The sequence below is a fragment of the Geotrypetes seraphini genome, chromosome 2 (assembly GCF_902459505.1).
Source record: "Geotrypetes seraphini chromosome 2, aGeoSer1.1, whole genome shotgun sequence".
NCBI classification, from domain to species: Eukaryota; Metazoa; Chordata; class Amphibia; order Gymnophiona; family Dermophiidae; genus Geotrypetes; species Geotrypetes seraphini.
Genome location: NC_047085.1, coordinates 100,877,427 through 100,894,646, shown reverse-complemented (window position 1 = coordinate 100,894,646; position 17,220 = coordinate 100,877,427). Strand labels below are relative to the sequence as shown.

General features: G+C 42.7%; 1 protein-coding gene across 6 annotated transcripts in view; it reads right to left on the bottom strand.

The window, feature by feature from the left end:
* The window catches only part of NCOA2 (nuclear receptor coactivator 2), a 410,025-nt gene that overhangs the window by 118,069 nt on the left and 274,736 nt on the right, over nt 1-17,220 (bottom strand). For all 6 annotated transcript variants that reach the window (XR_004538319.1, XM_033933336.1, XM_033933340.1 and 3 more), the window contains exons 13-15: nt 9,064-9,249; nt 1,181-1,393; nt 152-281 (exon numbers count right to left, since the gene is read on the bottom strand). Coding sequence is in view for 5 of the 6 variants with exons in the window: in XM_033933336.1 (XP_033789227.1) it covers nt 152-281; nt 1,181-1,393; nt 9,064-9,249 (529 nt within the window). In the remaining variant the exon portion in view is untranslated. The remainder of the gene's footprint in view (nt 1-151; nt 282-1,180; nt 1,394-9,063; nt 9,250-17,220) is intronic.

The following is a 17,220-nucleotide window of genomic DNA, read 5'->3' as shown; positions in this document are numbered from 1 at the left end:
ATACTAAGCTTAACTTGCTGTCTAACCATCACAGTACACTTTTGTAAAGAAGCCCATCAGATCCTGACAAATTTAGGATGCATTTTTAGTTACTTGAACTAAATTTCTATGCCAGTACATTCTGATGCTTTGGTGCAATGATTCAGCTCACCTGCTCTGTGTTCCAAATGAAGCTTGGTCTATAGGTAATATACTCTCAGGCCAAGGTGCAGTCTGGTTTGGTGGGGCCTGCTGAGGGTTATATTGAGGTCCTCCTAGATTCATGTCCAATTCAGATGGCCCTAGGCACAAATTAGATTTTATATATTGAGAGCAGACAGACAGAGAGTGTGAGTATCTGCATATATGTAAACCACTTTGGTTGTATCTACAGAAAAGCAGCATATCAAATCCATAAAGAAATGCTAATGCTTGTGACAGGAAAGGAACATTACCTTAGGACTAGGACAAGGTTATCTAATACCCTATGTCAGGGGTGTCAAATGTCGGTCCTCGAAGGCTGCAATCCAGTCGGGTTTTCATGATTTCCCCAATGAATATGCACAAGATCTATTAGCATACAATGAAAGCAGTGCATGCAAATAGATCTCATGCATATTCATTGGGGAAATCCTGAAAAGCTGACTGGATTGCGGCCCTCGAGGACCGACATTTGACACCCCTGCCCTAGTTGAATATTAAGCCATGCCCCTCATTTGAGGAAACTCAAGGCTTACCTCCTATCCCACTCACATCCAGCATCTCTCCCCTTCCTACAGGTATCTAAACATCTCTTTTCCTACTACAATGTATTCCATAGGCATACTGACTTACTGTATTGATGCTGTCCCTCAAACTATGTGGTCCTATGCAGATTGCCTAGTTCACCTAGTGCTTGTGTCAGCTCTTCACAAGACACATTCACCAGCCTAACAGCTGTAGATATCTTCTGGTCTTCTCATAATTTTCTCCATCTCTCTTGAACAAATTACATCCTCTGATAGTGCATCACATATCTCTTCAAGACTAGGATTCACCTTGCACCTGCAGTGATTTCTCCCTACCTCCACTTTGAGTATTTTATTATCCTTAATAGAACTACAACAAAGCCATGGGGCAAGACGCATTTAATTTCAATTAACTTTTGAATTTTAAGGCTTTATGAGAAAGTAGTGTCAAGTCTTATCTGTATGTGACTTACCCATATTCATGACCTGAGACTGCGGCATCTGTCTGAGACTTGATTGGCTGTTGAGTCTCATAGGAACAGGGGCTGTAGGATTGCGGATCATGCCTACTTGAATAGGCCTGTTCATAGTACTAGTTGTAGTAGTGCAGGTTACTCTGATAGAGTTCTGAGCACCCCAATCTCCGGATGAAATGGTAGGTCGAGGGACACTACCAGGAATCATTCCTGAGCAGAAGCCAAAATAATTTCTTTAGGAACATACATAACATATATCCTTTAATATTTACAAATAAACTATAGTAGCCAATACAATTTTAGAAAGCATACTGAGATTGTCCATGTATTTTATCTAATTTCAAACTGTTACTAATCCATGGATGACTTATAATTACCAAATCTGAATGGCCTGTAGCTCTTTAGTATTGTGCAAACACACACAAAAAAACATAGACCCGTATGTATTTAAAAAGTGCCAATGGAAACCAAGATAACTTAAACTTCTTTTCACAGGAAATGAATCACTTCTGCTAGCATATCTGTCGACAATTTATTTTCCAAAGACTGCACGCTTCTGAAATCACAGAAGGCCACTGCAGTAAGAACTCTGTTTTTGTAAATATTAGTTTCTCTTCTTGCTAATACAAAGGATTCCAAAAAAAGTGAAGGCCTATTGAGCTGGTGGGCAATCTTGAACCAAAATTAGATTCAGGGAAATTACCCACCGGAATTTTCCCGTATTTATTACAATTAAAAGGGAAATCCTGTACCTTCACTGTAAGCATCCATTTACAACACTTCATGCACACCATGAAATTAATGAAAAAAACTGATACAAACATTGGAGCAAAAAACTCATAAACAAGTCAAGATTTGACTATGGCACACCACTGCTTATAGAACTACACTGGTTACTGATAGAAAACAGAATAGAATTCAAACTATGCTGCATAGCATTTAAAACACTACTATATATGGTGATGTCCCTATCAGCTTCCCTAGATTTACTTAACTACTGTATTAGGTAGATCTGTGGACCAACATAACTCTAACAACCTGACCCTTTCATACATACCCAACTCTGAAAGATATAAAATAAAAGCTCTCTCACAGCAATCATTCAACTATCAAATAGCAAAATGTGAAACTCATTTTCCATTGAAATTCACACAACCACAGTATACACACGGTTTTGCAAAAATCTAAAAACATGGCTTTTTAAGAAATCCCTAGCAGGGGTCCAAAGAGACTCAGACTAATAATACAAGTCACCTGAAACAAAGCCAATGTTAATGGTCAGCTGCTATTTATGATAAATTCCTCAAACTATATGTATAATTTGTTAACTTTATGCAGCACTCGTCTAATTCTTTGTAACATACTTAATTCTATACACAATTCTATGTAACAATAAGTTGCCTGTAACTTGCCTAGAATGAGGATTCGGCAGGATATAATATTGCAATAACATAACATAAAATTTGTTACTACAGGTACTATCAGTGCAGCAGGGTTGTCTTAGAATGTATGAAACATCGAGTTTCTCCCTAAAAGCATGCACCGGTACTGATGGCTCAACAGCCGATATCATCAGTGCAGCAGGTTGTCTTGGAATGGATGACGTTGATGAGGATGCATACCATGAAGGAGAGAAACCTGCAAGGGTGGAGAACAATAGCATCACTATTTGGTTTGTATTAAGGGACTCGATGCTGTTGAGACCTGCGATGCTGTTCAATAATGAAGAGGAGGCACCATGACCATGTAACATCAAGCGATATCCAAGGTGCCACAGGTGTCAAAGCGTGAATGTCTGAACAGGCAATGCAATTTAGAATTGACAATCTGTATCGCTCATGAAACTATGCATCAAATGGACTCGATGCTTAATTGGCAGGGCATTCTCCATTGCGATGCATCTGCATCAACATGGTAGAAACATCAGTTACAGAAAGGCATACATCAACCGGAGTCAATGCTAATATGCCACCGATGTCTATCAGTTCTGGCAAGTTCCAGTCACTGGAAGCCCGACCCCCAACCTATTCGAATAAAGAAATAAGAGACGAAAAACTTTTGACATTAATTATTAGTAGTTCTCTTCTTCTAATCTGTAGCCCCAGAGTCAGATACAGTCAGAGAGGGCGAGCTGAGGTTGATTTGAAACAAGGCCAAAAATCCATCGATGATCACAGCAGGAAGTAAGGATGGAAAATTGTGTGAAGGCCACTGAACTTCAAACGAAGTTGAAGAAAGTCCAAAAGTTCATTTTTCTTTTCTAGATTACTTATTTTTGAAAAGAAAAAAAAAAAAAGAAAGGACAGCAACTAGAAATAGTTGAAAAAGATTATAAAAATAGAGATGGGAAGGCAACTCGATGGAGAAACAACTCGATGGAGAAACAAGAGATACAACTTCACTCCGCGGAAAACAAAAAATTGATGACCGCGCATGTGCGAGTGCCTTCCCACCTGATACCAGTAATAGCCTTCCCACTCGACACCACTAGTAGCTGGTGTCGGGTGGGAAGGCACTCGCACATGCGCGGTGTGGGCAGTCTAAAAGCTTGTTAAAGCTTAAAGTGATTCTATACTTTTCAATGTCCATACCAGGGCTCCATGGATGAAATCACCCACATGTGAGAATATGCTGTCTGCTTGTCTAAGGATAATTACTATTACTCACGCTAACCACCAAAATCAAACAGGTGCTCAGCAAAGGACATCAATCAATCCTCTTCCAGTTTGATATATCAGCTGCATTTGACTCTGTCGATCATGAGATCCTATTGAGCAGACTCAATGAGGTAGGTCTGACGTCCTAAACTAGGTCAAGGAATTCCTGACAGAGAATACTGTATATGGAAAGATGGCACCTTCTCCCAAAACTGGAAAGCAATCTGTGGAGTACCTCAGGGGTCCCCACTCTCACTGGTGCTCTTCTACATTTTTATGAGTACCTTGGACAACCTCACTTTCAACTATGGCGAATGTCTGCTACCCTAGGCAGATTACATATTCCTCTTAATCCCACTTTATACTGACACTAAAGAGGCCTCCAACAAAGTTTCCAAAGGCATGGAAAAAAATCTACTCCAACACCACCAAAATCAAACTTCTTTGTTTCCACAATGCAACACAGTCAGCACCCACAGGCCTAACCCTAGCCTCTGGTGCGACACTAAATGTGAAGAAGACTTCCAAGGTGCTTGGAATCCTGCTTGACTCCGCACTTTCCTATGAACCCCAAATATCCAATCTCTAGGAAAAAAAAAAACTTTACAGCCTAAAGCAGAGGTGTCAAACTCAAATCACATAAGGGGCCAAAATCTAAAACACAGGCTAAGTGGCGGGCCAAAATTTTTATTAAGATACTTACCCCCTCCTTTACTAAAGCACAGCGTGGGCCCCAGTGCCAGCAGCGGCGGAAACTGCTCCGATGCTCACACGACTTCTATAAGTGTTGGATCAATCACCACTACCGGTGGTGATGCCAAAACCCATGCTATGCGCCAACATAGGAGGGGATTAGTCTTAGTGGAAGTATAGGGATACAACCTCTCCAACCTCATGCCGACTATGTGTTACATACAAAAAAATAAAAAAGACTTTTCCTCTCTCTTTTACGTCCTAGTTCATTCTCGCTGTCTAACACCAGCTCTGACAGGATTCACATTTCAAATCTGACATATTGTAATCACAAAATAGAAAATAAAATTATATTTTCTACCTTTTGTTGTCTGGTCATTTTGCTTTTAGTCCTAGTTTCTCTTTCTGATGTTGTCTAATTCACTTTCCAGTGTCTGCTGTCCATTTTTTCCCCCTCTCTCTTGCTCCTGTCCCTGTCTCCAACATATTGATTTTTTCCTTTCAACTTTTCTCCTTTTTTTTTCTGTCTCTATCCACTCAAATCTCGCCCTATTTCTCATCCTTCTCCTTTTAAAATTTTCAGCTACCTATTAATTTTCCATCTTCTCTTATTCTGAAGCTCTCCCATTTCCCATCTCACTCCTTTCCCAGCCTCCAATTTCCTTCTCTATCTCCTCCTCTCGCCTCTTGGTCCAACATTTTGCTCCCTCTCTTTTCTGTTGTTCATCTTCCCTCTCCCCATGATGTTGAACAATGAGATGGAAAGAAAAAAAAAGATGCTGCATCTCTCTCCCTTCCACCCCCAGGCCTAACATTTCTCCCGCCCTTCCATCTCCAGATCCAACTTCTCTCCCTTTCTCTTCCCAACTGCCCCCATCCCATCTCTCCCCATCTGCCTGCCTCCCTCTATCCCCCCAGGTCCACCATTTCTCCTTTTCTCTTCCCAACTGTTCTCTCTTCAAGTATCTTTTTCCCTCTTCCTCCACACCACCTCAGGTCCAACCTCTCTCCCTTCATCTCTTTCTCCTCACAGCCCAGCAAGTGTTCCCTCCAGCACTGGTCTGATGTTACCGTCACGCTGGAAAGTCTGCCGGCCTCGGCAGCAATTCAGCGGTGTTGTCCGTGGCTCCCCCTCCTGCTTTTCGCCTGCCACGGTCTGCCTCCAATGATGCACAACTTCCTGTTTCCACCTGGGTGGACCATGGTAGACGGAAAGCAGGAAGGGGAGCCATGGACAACACCGCCGAATTGCTGCCAAGGCTGGCAGATTTTCCAGCGTGATGGCGACATCAGACCGGCGTGGGAGGGAAGACACACTGGGCTGTGAGAAGGGGAAGTTCAGGAGTATTGCCACGGGCCACATAAAGAGGCCAGGCGGGCTAGATCAGCCCACAGGCCTTGTGCTTGACACGTGGCCTAAAGCAACTGAGGCTGATCAACCTTACTTCTATAGCCACCACTTTGTAATTCTGGTTCAAATGCTAGTCCTAGCACAACTCTGACTATTGCAATTCTCTCTTCACAGGTATAACCTCCTACCAAACGTAGGGACTTCAATTGATTCAGTACACTGCAATCAGGCTGATATTCAGCTTAAAAAACTACGACCCTGTCTCTGCATACTACCACATGCTTCACTGGCTGCCAATAAATGCCAGAATCTTGTTTATACTCTCCTACATTGTACACTACGCATTAAACACCAACTCACCAGAGCAGATAACCCACTTGTTCTCCAAACTCGCTCTTCACCTCAACCAGGATCAACACCACCCACCAGCTGAACATCTCCTCATCTAAGGGAGTGAAATATAAGCGAATATTCAATACCCTTTTTACGTATGTCGCTTCAAGAACCTGGAACGCCCTTCCAACATTCATAAGAACAGAACTTAATTATCTCACCTTCAAGGAAAGGCTAAAAATGTACCTATTTAATAAATTCCTTTCAGCCAGTGGCGTAGCAAGGATAAGCGGGCCCATGGTGAACGGCAGCCCTCCCCCATCCACTCCTTCCCCATCCTTACTGCCACGTGTGTGCGCCCCTTCCCTGTACCTCTAACATTCGTAGCATGAGCAGCAACCCAAACCTGCTGCTCACACCAGTGTCAACTCTTCCTCTAATGTCACTTCCTAGTTGCGGGTCCAGGAAGTGAAGTCAAAGGAAGAGCAGATGCTGGCATGAGCAGCAGGTTGGGGTTGCTGCTCATGCTACGAACATTAAAGAGGTATGGGGGAAGGGGCAGGAGGTTGGAGAGGACAGGTTCTGGCACTCCCACCAAGATGGCTCCTGATCCCTCCCCCTTACTACGCCACTGCTTTCATCTCAGTAACTCTGTCCTCTCTCCATGACAATGTAACTGTACTCCTCAACGTGATATAATTACTTCCCCTCTTGCAACAATATAACCTTCCTCTATAAAGTGTTGTAAATTTTTCCCCTATTGTAACAATGCAACCTCCTCTACGACATGATGTAACCTTTTCCCTATGATGCTGCATGGGCCTCTTTGCCTTGTAAATTTTCTTGAACCCATACTAGATAAGTGTGATTAAGAAATCCTGATTAGATTAGTTGTTGATTTTCCACATGAAATAGTACCATTTTTTCACTAGTGCTTTTAAAAATTTGACATCTCAAAAATTGACACATACTATCATATCAAACTAGCAAAAACCTTACAAATTGATTTTAGAGAGATACTTATCAATCTTACTTGTTGCCCATCTAGCACCTAAAACTGGTGGAGTGCAATAGGTAAATGTGAATCATTTAGGGGTTCATTTTCAAAGCACTTAGACATACAAAGTACCGTAGAAACTGATGAAGAAGTGGGCCGGGATAGGGTTTTTTTGGTATCTGAACTTTTCTTAATCTACTCTGTCCCCCAAAACTCATAACCTCAGCAAGGAACATCCACCAGCTTTTCTTGAACCACTGATTCTAAGTCTGCAACATGTTACCATGAGATTCTGTATAAGCCAATACCCAAGACAAAATGCCTGAATGCTCCCTCTACTTTGCTGCAAGCTGTTAAAATTATGCAGCCTACTCTGGGGGAAAAGTGTCCATAAACTAACATTGTGCACCAAGTCCTTCAAGTAGATGCTCATGTAGATCTCCTAAGATTGGATGTGGGAAATGAGCATCAAGCCTTGAAATGCTTTTCTCCCAAAGTACTTCAGAGTGCAAGCATCACTGATGGGCTGGAAAGAAGCATCATATTGGTCAGTGCCGATTCCAACAGTCAACATAGCACTGGCATTGACAAATTTTGACAAACAGAGCATGATCAGAACTGTAGTCAGTACAGACACTCAATGCTTCGGCATTGCCAAGTAGGAGGCAAATCAGAGGCAGATTCCAGCTTCGGGGAGACTGGTGTATCAGCACCATTTCTATGAAAGGGGAGCAGTCCTTACAGCAGCAACAATTCTTAAAAACTGGCAACACCAGTGTCTCAGAGCTCCTAGCATTGTGCTTTAATGAGGGCCAATGCTGCTGTTCTTCGCTTTGCTCAATGCCCAATATTGGTGTTCCTTGGTGCTGATGAAGATGATGTGGAATCCTTGTGAGTACTTGACCTGCATGTCAAAGCAGGGGGGATCCTCCTCAATGTCAATGTGTCCCCATGTCCAGTGCAACTCCTCAAGCCATAAGGACCAATATTTGAAATGGATCAGATTTGTGCACCCCAAAATATATCTCACACCGGTTCTCCCTACTCTTCTGGACTTTCTTCTGCATTTGCGCACAAAGAGAACAGTGAAGGAATTATTGGAAGAGGCCAGGCATGGGAGGCCTATATCATGAGAATCAGTCACAGACATGGTCTGAGTACTTTAACCTACTGGGAGGCTTCAGAGACACTGCGAGAAAAACAGTCGATGCAAAATCAAACAACTCAAAACTTTGAAAAAAAATAAACACATACAGAGACCTGGCCAAGAACTCAAGCCTAAGGAGGCTGCGAGCTGCGGAAAAAGAAATAACAAAATTAAAAGGGCCAAAAAATTAAGGAAGTGAAAAATAAAAATTAAATTGGTCCTGAGCTCGCACTAAAGACAGAAAGGCAAGAGAACTTTTTCTCAGAGAAAATCTGTACAACAGAAAATGAAGACGTCTTCACCATCCTGCAGATGAATAACTGCAGGTCCAGCTCAATTCAAGCAGGCTGGAAGGCCCATGCGCATGTCCAATAGCCCTGTCAAAAGCTTCCAGAAAATGTGTTGACACACTGTCCTGCTTGTCCTCGGAGAAAGGCCATAAATTTATTAAGAAAGTAAATTTGGGTGAAGCCACTCTTTCTTCCTAGAGGTAAGCAGTATGAAAATAAATTTACTTTTGGAATCATGCCAGGTACTTGTGAGCTGGATTGGCCACTTCTGGAAACAGGATACTGAACATGATAGATCTTTGGTATGACCAAGTATGGCAGTTCTTAAGTTCTCAAAAGAAACATAAAAAGGTATTGCTAAATAAACAATAAGTGTTGTTTAAAACAATACAAAAGCAGAGTCATTTCTTACCTACATTACTAGTTCCTAAATTTCCTTGAGTGCCCATCATTCCTGGCTGAGGTGTGGTTGAGTAGGGACTGCCACTTTGTATTGGTGGGAAAGGTCCTGTGCTACTCTGGTTTTGCAAACTTATGTCCAATGGTAAAGTCTGGTTTGGTAATCTGCACAGTTGACCTACTTGTGGGCTATTAAAAGCTGTTAAAGAGAGAAAAAGGAACATGGAAAACCATTAAAATATTCAAGATTTTCCTACTTAAACACCTAGTGATCACAGCCAATTTCCTGTGATGTGATTTATAAAAACCCTGAAATGATTTAAAACAATCTCTCCTTTACCCTGAAAGAAAAACCAAAGCACAAATGTTTGTACACTATCTTGCAGAAAGAGTTATATAAAGTTACTTACTGAGTTATTCTGCAATTTGAAAAACATATGTTAAGCACAACTGGAAATAAATTCAGTACATAATATGTATGGAAGCAAAGTTAATCACCTGTAGCAGGTATTCTCCAAGGGCACAATACCACATATGAGTAACATCACCAATGGAGTACCAGTGTGGGCTCTGCCAAACATTCTAGATCTCTCAGAAGCTTTTAGAAGCCCTGACTGTGCATGCGCATGTGCTTTCCTGCCCATCTCAGTCACGTGGGATTGGCAATTCATTTCCCAAAGCTTAGATAAAGGTGGATAAAGGTGAACCAGTTGATATTATGCAACGTATATACTTGAATATATGAGTTTTTCGGCCCAACCTCGGTTTATATTTGAGCATCCTTTTTTGATGATGGTGCTTTTTTTTCCTCCCCACCTGATGACCGACACTGCTGTTTTCCACCTCACTCCATCCTACCCCCAATGTCCAGCTCTGCTATCCTCTACCCCCCTCGATGACTGGTACTGCTGTCTCCCACCCCCCTCCCATGACCGGCACTGCTATCCCCCCTAATGACTGGCATTGCTATCTTCCTCTCCCCACTCTGATGACCAGCACTCCTATCCTCCATTACCCGCTCCCACCATTCCAGACCAACATTGCACTTACAGTTCCGGGACTCAGGAAGCTGACACCCATGCTCTGTGCTGGTCAAGGGCCTTGAGCATCTGCACATGCTCAAAGCTTGCTGGACTCTCTTCGAGAATCCTGGAGAGGGCGGGAGTCAGCAAGCTTTGAGCAAGATGCTCAAGGCCCTTCACCAGCACAGCGCATGGGTGTCAGTTTCCTGAGTCCCAGAACTGTAAGTGCAATGCCAATCTGGGGTGGGGGAGCAGGGGGAGTGGGTACTGAAGGACAAAAGTGCCTACCAGGACAGATAAGGAAAAATGCTTGAGTACCTGAATGTAAACCACTTAGACTATAAGTAGTATGTAAGTACTAAATATACCTCTTCCCTTGGTGCCCTGATCTCTTCCCATGGATTAGAGTATCACCTATATGATGATGACTCCCAGATCTACCTATCTACACCTGAAATTTCACCTAAAGTCCAAGAAAAAGTCTCAGCCTGTTTGGCTGACATTGCTGCCTCGATGTCTTGTTGCATTCTGAAATTAAACATGTCCAAGACTGAGCTGCTCCTCTTTCCTCCTAACTCTCCACTCCTCTTCCTCCATCTCTGTAAATACTATTATCGTTCCAGTCTCTTCTGCTCACAACCTTGATATCGTCTTCGACTCCAACCTCTCATTTTCTAAGCATATCCAACAGACTGCTAAAGCCTGTGTCTTCTAGCACCACCAAAATTTTCCCCTTCCTCTCTGAGCACAATATCCAGACCCTTGTCCACATTCTCATAACCTCACACCTAGACTACTGCAATTTACTTCTAACAGGTCTCCCACTGAACCACCTCTCTCCCTTGCAATTGGTGTAAAACTCAGCTGCACAACTTAACTTCTGCCGACCTCACTACACTCATCTTACTCTTCTCCTTAAATCACTTCACTGGCTCCCCCTAGAGATGAGAACTTCCAGCCCTGGATGTAATATTATTCTTCACCTCTGCATACAGTTCAAACTCCTATTACTAACCTACAAGTGTGTTCTTGTCACAGCCCCTCAGTATCTCTCCTCTCTTATCTCTTCTTATACACATCCCCGAGAACTCCATTCCTCAGATAAGCTGCTTTTATCTCTACCCTTCTCCTCTATGCCAATTCCAGACTTAATTCCTTTCATCTACCTGCCCCGTATGCCTGGAATAAACTACCCGAGTTCATCCGTCATGCCCCTTCCCTTCTCGTTTAAAAGTAGACTGAAAACCTACCTTTTTGATATAGACTTCAATCCATAACACTAATCCCCACTGTCCACCACTTTAGTCAGCAGATGAACCATCTCCCCTAACAGTATCCCCCACCCTGGAATCCTGTTTGTCTGTCTTTTCTGTTTAGATTGTAAGCTAAGAGAATGTACTGGTCACCGTACCTCAAGAAGGACATGGCAGTACTTGAGGGAGTCCAGAGAAGAGCGACTAAACTGATAAGGGGTATGGAAAACTTCTCATATGCTGACAGGTTGAAAAAGCTGGGGCTATTCTCCCTGGAAAAGCGGAGACTTAGAGGAGACATGATAGAAACCTTCAAAATCCTGAAGGGCATAGAAAAGATAGACAGGGACAGATTCTTCACACTGTGGGGAACCACAAGTACAAGGGGGCACTTGGCGAAATTAAAAGGGGGCAGGTTTAGAACAAACGCTAGGAAGTTCTTTTTCACCCAGAGGGTGGTGGACACATGGAACGCGCTTCCGGAGGCCGTGATAGGCCATAGCACATTACAGGGCTTCAAAGCAGGTTTGGATAGGTTCCTAGAGGATAAGGGGATTGAGGGGTACAGATAGGAGTTGAGGTAGGTTATAGGAATAGTCAGGGACCATTGCACAGATGATGGGCCTGAAGGGCGGGAACAGACCGCTGGGTGGGATGGACCTCTGGTCTGACCCAGCGGAGGCTAATTCTTATGTTCTTATGACTCTTTACAGTGCTGCGTATGTCTGTTAGCACTCTATAAATAATTAAATATATTAATTCAGACACTTGACGTGCTCATGTGACTGCCACTAAAAACGTTGTTTTAACTGTCAGGTCCATCAATGACGCCATCTACAACAGCTCATACGGAGCTCTATATGAGATTAAGACTCCACATTGGAAACGGTTGACATACAGGAGGACGCAGATAATGCTTCCTTCAAAAATTTGGACGTCTGGATAATAGGCCACTGTCCTTTCATTCAACTGGGATTTGAAGCGAGAGAGACCCACTATCTGTACTTTGAGAGAGCCAACTGCTAGTCCTTTCTCCAGCCCTTCTTGAAGGAAACATAGAAACATGATGGCAGATAAAGGCCAAATGGCCCAAGTCTGCCCATCTGCAGTAACCATTATCACTTCCTATCTCTAAGAGAACTCACATGTCTATCCCACACCTTCTTGAATTCCATAGTCTGTTATTGAGAAAGATATGGGGGAAGCCACTGCATGCCCTGGATCGGTAATATGAAGTATTGCTACTCCTTGGGTTTTGGACCGGTACTAGTGATCTGGATTGGCCACTGTGAGAACAGGCTACTGGGATTGATGGACCACTGGTCTGAACCTGTAAGGCTTTTCTTATGTTCTCTGTCTCCACCACGTCTTCCAGAAAACTGTTCCATGCATCTACCACCCTTTCTGTAAAAAAATATTTCCTTAGATTACTCCTGAGCCTCTCACCTCTTAACTTCATCCTATGCCCTTTCATTCTGGAGCTTCATTTCAAATGAAAGAGACTCGCTTCATGCACATTTATGCCGTTTTTTTGCTATTATGCGGTATATAAAGTTTTTTAATAAACATGCAGGTATTTAAATGTCTCTATCATATCTCCCTCTCCAATCTTTCCTCCAAAGTATACATATTGAGATCTTTACATCTGTCCCCATACACCTTATGACAAAGACCACATAATATTTTTAGTAGCCTTCCTCTGGACCGGCTCCATCCTTTTATATTTTTTTGAAGGTGCGGCCTCCAGAATTGTACACAATATTCTAAATGAGGTCTCACCGAAGTCTTATATAGGGGCATCAATACCCTTGTAAATAGGGAAAAACAGGAGCGGGAAACTTCTTCCCATCACTCTTCTTCAATTTTCAAAATCCCTTAAAGATAAAACTTATAAAATTATGTACAGATGACATTTAACCTATACTAGCCTTCATAAGACGTTCCTTGGAGGATCTACTGGCTTTTAACAAGGGTGTGTAGGAGAATGCACCTTTATTGATACTGGAAAGAAATTGATTTAAGCTTGGATCCTAAAATTTTTCTACTTGGACAGCAGCCTGAGAAGATGATCAAAAGAGCTGCTAGATGTTAGGGAGCATTCAACTAATATAATATAAAGGCTTAACTCACAGCTCCCCGTTAAATGATTTTCGAGAACTTTGAGGGGCAGATGCTCTAAAACTGCCATTAAAATTCTGTGGGTCGCTGTGGTGCTTGTAAATTGGCTGATTTGAAAACGGCTATCAATGTTGAAACAATTTTGCTTGCAAATGAGTTTTGTAAAGGGTCGTCATAATCCCATCCAATTAGGCGCTGGAAAAAGTGACCGACATGAGCAGAGTCAACAAGGGAAACCTCGAACAGATGTGCAGTAGGGTAAGCCCCAAGTAGCCTCCTGCCGCTCATCTGTTTGGGCAGAAAGAATAGGGTGTTTTTGTTTTTAAATAGGCACAGATGTTGCGCATGTATTACACATGCACATCTGTGCCCAAATTTTTTTTTAAAAAAGTTGTGTTGGGGGACATCCCCCCAATGGCCCCTTCCTCAACCCGAACTTTAAAAAAATAAAAATAAATTGGCATGATGGATACCTATTCCCTCCTGCCTCAGCCACCTGGATCCCCTCCCTCCATGAAGATATTGGCAGGAGGGATGCTCACTCCCTCCTGCCCCAGCCACCCAGACCCCCTTCCCCCCCTGTGAAGATCGGCAGGAGGGATGCTCACTCCTTCCTTTCTTAGCTACCCGAATACCCCCTTGAAGCTTAGCTGGAAAGATGCCCACTCACTCCTGCCTTGGCCACCCGGACCCCCACACACCCTCTGACTTGCCCCTCCCCTATACCTTATACAAGGAGGGATGCCCACTCCCTCCTGCTGGCAGGCCTGCCTCTTAAAAAAGGTGGGCTTTTCTCTTACATTACATTACGGATTTCTATTCCGCCTATACCTTGCAGTTCAAGGCGGATTACAAAAGATTTGACTGGACATTTTCCAGTGAAGATACAATTTTTTTTTTGACAGAGGAGAGATAGCTGGATAGATTCCTAAGGGGATTTAGGGGTTGGATAGTAAAACGACAGTGCCGAACTGTGTGATATGGACAAAGAGAATATAGTTAGAGTAGGTAAGATTACCATCTAATTTTGGGGGTCTGTTTGCTTGGAAGGTGTTTAGGTGGGTTATTTGGGGAAGTAATATCTTGAGGTAGGTGAAGAATGGTTAAGATATTTGGATGAATTTTTTGAAAAGCAGGGTTTTGATTTCTTTTCGGAATGTTTTGAAGTCGTCCGATGTTGTCAGCAGATTGGAGATGGTATGGTTGAGTTTTGCTGCTTGTGTTGCCAGAAGGTTGTCAAACAATTTCTTGCGTAGTGTGCCTTTGAGTGGGGGAAAGGCAAAAGGGTTCGGGGTTCTTCTGTTTCTTGAGGTGGAGATCTGGTTTAAGCGGTTGTTTAGGTAGGAAGGGGAAGAGCCATGTAACGCTTTGAATAATAGGCAGTGGAATTTGAATTGAATTCGTGCTTGTATGGGTAACCAGTGGGAGTCTAAGAAGGCAGTAGTTATGTGATCATATTTTCTGAGTGAGTAGATCAGTCTGAGGGCGGTGTTTTGTATGGTCTGGAGTCTTTTTATCATAGTGGCTGGACAAGGAAGATAGAGGGAGTTACAGTAGTCCAGCAGACCTAAGACTAGGGATTGGACAATTAGTCTGAATTGTGCTGGGTTGAAGAATTTTCTGATTTTACATAGATTTCTCATGGTTAGAAAAGCTTTCTGGGTCGTCTTGTTGATTTGGGACTGCATTGTGCAACATCTGTCTATTATAACTCCTAGGAGTTTTAGTTCGGGTTGTATTGGGTATTTGGTGTTTTTGATTTTCAGTTCTGTGATGGCAGGCGTTTTTGCCTGTTCGAGCAAGAGGAATTTTGTTTTTTCTGAGTTTAGTTTTAGTTTGTGATCCATCATCCATTTTTCTACTGTATCTAAGGTTGTTTCCAGCTTTGTTGTGGTGGTGGTATCTGATGGGTCGAAGGGGAGGAGTATGGTGATGTCGTCTGCGTAGCTGAAGGATGTGATATTTAGGTTATCTAGAGTGGCTCCTAGGGAGGAGAGAAAGAGGTTGAAGAGCATAGGTGAGAGTGGTGATCCTTGTGGAACTCCGCAGGGGTTTGCCCATGGCTCTGATTTGATATCATTGTACTTTACCCTGTAGGTTCTTGATTTGAGGAACCCTTGAAACCAATTGTAGACCTTGCCTGAGATCCCTATGGTGTCGAGTATTTGTAGTAATATGGTGTGGTCAACTAGGTCAAATGCTGCGGAGAGGTCTAGTTGTATTAACACCATCTTTTTTCCCTTACTGATGTGTTGCCGGGCTGTATCTAGAAGTGAGACAAGTAGTGTTTCTGTACTATGATGGTTAGTTCGAAATCCTGATTGTGAGGGGTGGAGTAAGTTATGTTTTTCCAGGTAGTTAGTGAGGTATTGAGCTACTAGACCTTCTATTATTTTAACGTATATTGGTATTGAAGCGATAGGTCTGTAGTTGGCGGGGCTATCTATTGGGCCTTTGTGATCTTTCATGATTGGGGTGATTAAGATCTCTCCTAGGTCCTTTGGGAATTGGCCTTCTGTCAATGTGGTTTGAATCCATAGCATGAAGTTAGTTTTGAATGTGATGGAGGCGTTTGATAACAGGTAGGTGGGGCAATTATTTAGGTCGCTGGAGGCATGGCTGTATTTATTGTATAGTCGGTTCATATCCGACCAAAGTAGGATTGGGAAGTTGGACCAGCTTCTGTCTGCAACAATGGCTTCCCCTGTTGATGGGTTTGTTGTTATCTTTTCGAGATGGGTGTGTGTGTTGATGAATGCGGTTCTGATGTTGGTGATCTTGTTTTTGAAATGGTCTGCTAGGTGGATTGCTGTCGGTGGGTGAATTCCTTGAGTGGCAAGGTAAGGTTTGATATCAGTGAGGTTCTTTACTAGGTTGAATAGCTTTTTTGTGTCTGGGGTTTTTGTGCCTATCATTTTGGAGTAGTAGGTTTGGTTTGGTATCAGTGAGGTTCTTTACTAGGTTGAATAGCTTTTTTGTGTCTGGGGTTTTTGTGCCTATCATTTTGGAGTAGTAGGTTTTCCGTTTTTCCTTGAGTTTGGTTTTGTATTGGTTAATTTGATTTCTCCATGCTGTTTTAGAGTGTTCAGAGCTCTTATTTTTTTTCCAGTCTCTTTCAAGTTGTCTGCATAGCTTTTTTTCTTGGAGAAGTTCAGAGTCGAACCATTTATCAGAAGGTCTGCATATTTTAAATTTTAGTTTTTCTGGGGCTAGCTCATTCAGGATGGTTTCGCTTATGGTTCGCCATTGGGATGTAAATTCGTTGGGGGCTATGCTGTTGATGGCGTGGTCTGCTTTATCCCAGAATGTGGAGGGTTCGATTTTTTGGCGTGCTTTGAAGGAGATTTTTTTTGGAGGTTGCTTGTTAATGCTTTGAGGCCAGTTGATGTTAAAGGTGTATTTATAGTGATCTGACCAGAGGGAGGGGTGCCAGGTCCCATTTGAGATATGGATTTCGGGTTTGTGAGGGTGTTGGGTCATGTAAGCAGCGACATCTAGTTGGTGGCCTTTTTCGTGTGTGGGTTGGGGGTTGAGGATCTGGTAGTTCAGTGCTTTGAGGTATGAGAGAAAATTTAGTACTTGATTAGAGGTGTGATCTTCTAGATGGAGGTTTATGTCTCCTAGGAGTAGGTTATGAGGTGATGTTATGGAATTCTGGTAAATGAATTCTTCGAGAGCTTGTTTGTTTTCATTCCATTTTCCTGGTGTTGAGTAACAGAGGATGCATGTTAATGTTCCTATGAGAGAATCATCGGATAGTTGACAGGCTAGGAGATC